Source organism: Poecilia reticulata, linkage group LG2 (genome assembly GCF_000633615.1).
Source record: "Poecilia reticulata strain Guanapo linkage group LG2, Guppy_female_1.0+MT, whole genome shotgun sequence".
NCBI classification, from domain to species: Eukaryota; Metazoa; Chordata; class Actinopteri; order Cyprinodontiformes; family Poeciliidae; genus Poecilia; species Poecilia reticulata.
In genome coordinates, this window is record NC_024332.1 from 19,171,758 (window position 1) to 19,173,122 (window position 1,365).

The window sequence follows — 1,365 nt, forward strand, 5'->3', positions numbered from 1 at the left end:
CCAACTTATTTGACAGGGAAGAAAAAATGTGAGCTGCAGGCGGCGGGAGACGATCACTCAGCACAGACGATTCAAACACAACAGATGCATCTTCCTGACTGGACAGACATGAGACTCTGTCCCACTGTGGACATGGAGACATCAGGTCAGGATTGTAATGACTCCTCACCCRTCCTCCAGACACTCGCTCATGATGTTCTTCTCATACGGCGTCTTCAGGTGGTTCCCCCAGGACAGCAGCACCGCCGTGGGGCTGATGGAGCCGATCACCAGGTGGAGCGGCTTCTCCAGGTTCACCTTGCCTAAACAGAGACATCCGTGAGACTGCAGGAGGATTGGGTCGGACTGGACCGGACCAGACCGGACCAGACCAGAACCCTACCTGTGCAGTGYTTCTTCATGTCGTTGACAGGGATTGGCTGGACGGCCACCAGGTACTTTGGTTCGGCATCTGAAACAAAATGGCGGCTGAGCTAAGTGTTTGGTGACAAATGATCTCAGACATGGAAATACAGAAACATTTCTGATTCATTCCAACAGCGACCGTCAGCAGAAATGTTCCTTTGGACCAAAACACTCAGATTTCTGCTGGCCTTGGTCCAGCCACCTGATCTGACGCAGAAAGTTGGATCAGCATGAAGACTCTTAACAAGTAAACGATCCTGAAGATGAGTTTGTTCAGAAAGTGTTGCATCTGGAGTTTCTCCAGCCTGTTGGAAACATGAACAGGTCCTGTGGGACYGGCTGGACTCTGTTATGGAGCGCCATGACAGTGATGATGTCATGGCGGCGTGACGCTAAGCAGACACACACATGGCAGCAATTACAGATGAAGAGAAATGTCTCTGCAGGAACAAAGGCTTGAAAGTTCTTCCAGACCAAAAAGCTTCAGCTCTTTGTCTGAAACACGTTCAGGTGAAACATGGAAGGACATGAATAAAAACTGTTTCTCCCCAGAGGAAGGCAGTGAGCTTCACGTCTTCCTTTATGATAACCAGCATGGCATTCAGCAGAAGGTTACAGTAAAGCGCTATGCTAGCATGGTTTTTACTAGAAGCTAATGCTAAATACTATACCAACATGGTACTTAGCATAAATGCTAAATCACTATGCTAGCATGGTACTGGAATGTAGCGCTAAAATGTTACCAACATGGTAGTCTGCGGAAGATAACACTAAAGCGCTATTCTAGCATGGCATTTACTAGAAGAGYTATAAAAAACAAATTATTATATAGCAAATGCTAATGCTAAAGTGTCCCACCACTACATGAAGGGACRACAWTACATCACTTCCTCTGAGGTCTGGTCCAGTTTATTGGTTCTGAAGGCAGAACAATCAGGTCCATTTCTGTTCACATCCAGC

General features: G+C 47.1%; 1 protein-coding gene across 1 annotated transcript in view; it reads right to left on the reverse strand.

Annotated features, from left to right (window-relative positions):
- LOC103481357 (target of Nesh-SH3-like) overlaps positions 1-785 on the reverse strand; it is a 10,383-nt gene extending 9,598 nt beyond the window's left edge. The window contains exons 1-3 of the mRNA XM_017309079.1: positions 728-785; positions 383-451; positions 170-302 (exon numbers count right to left, since the gene is read on the reverse strand). Of these exons, the coding sequence (XP_017164568.1) occupies positions 170-302; positions 383-451; positions 728-785 (260 nt within the window). The remainder of the gene's footprint in view (positions 1-169; positions 303-382; positions 452-727) is intronic.
- Positions 786-1,365: the final 580 nt, after the last annotated feature.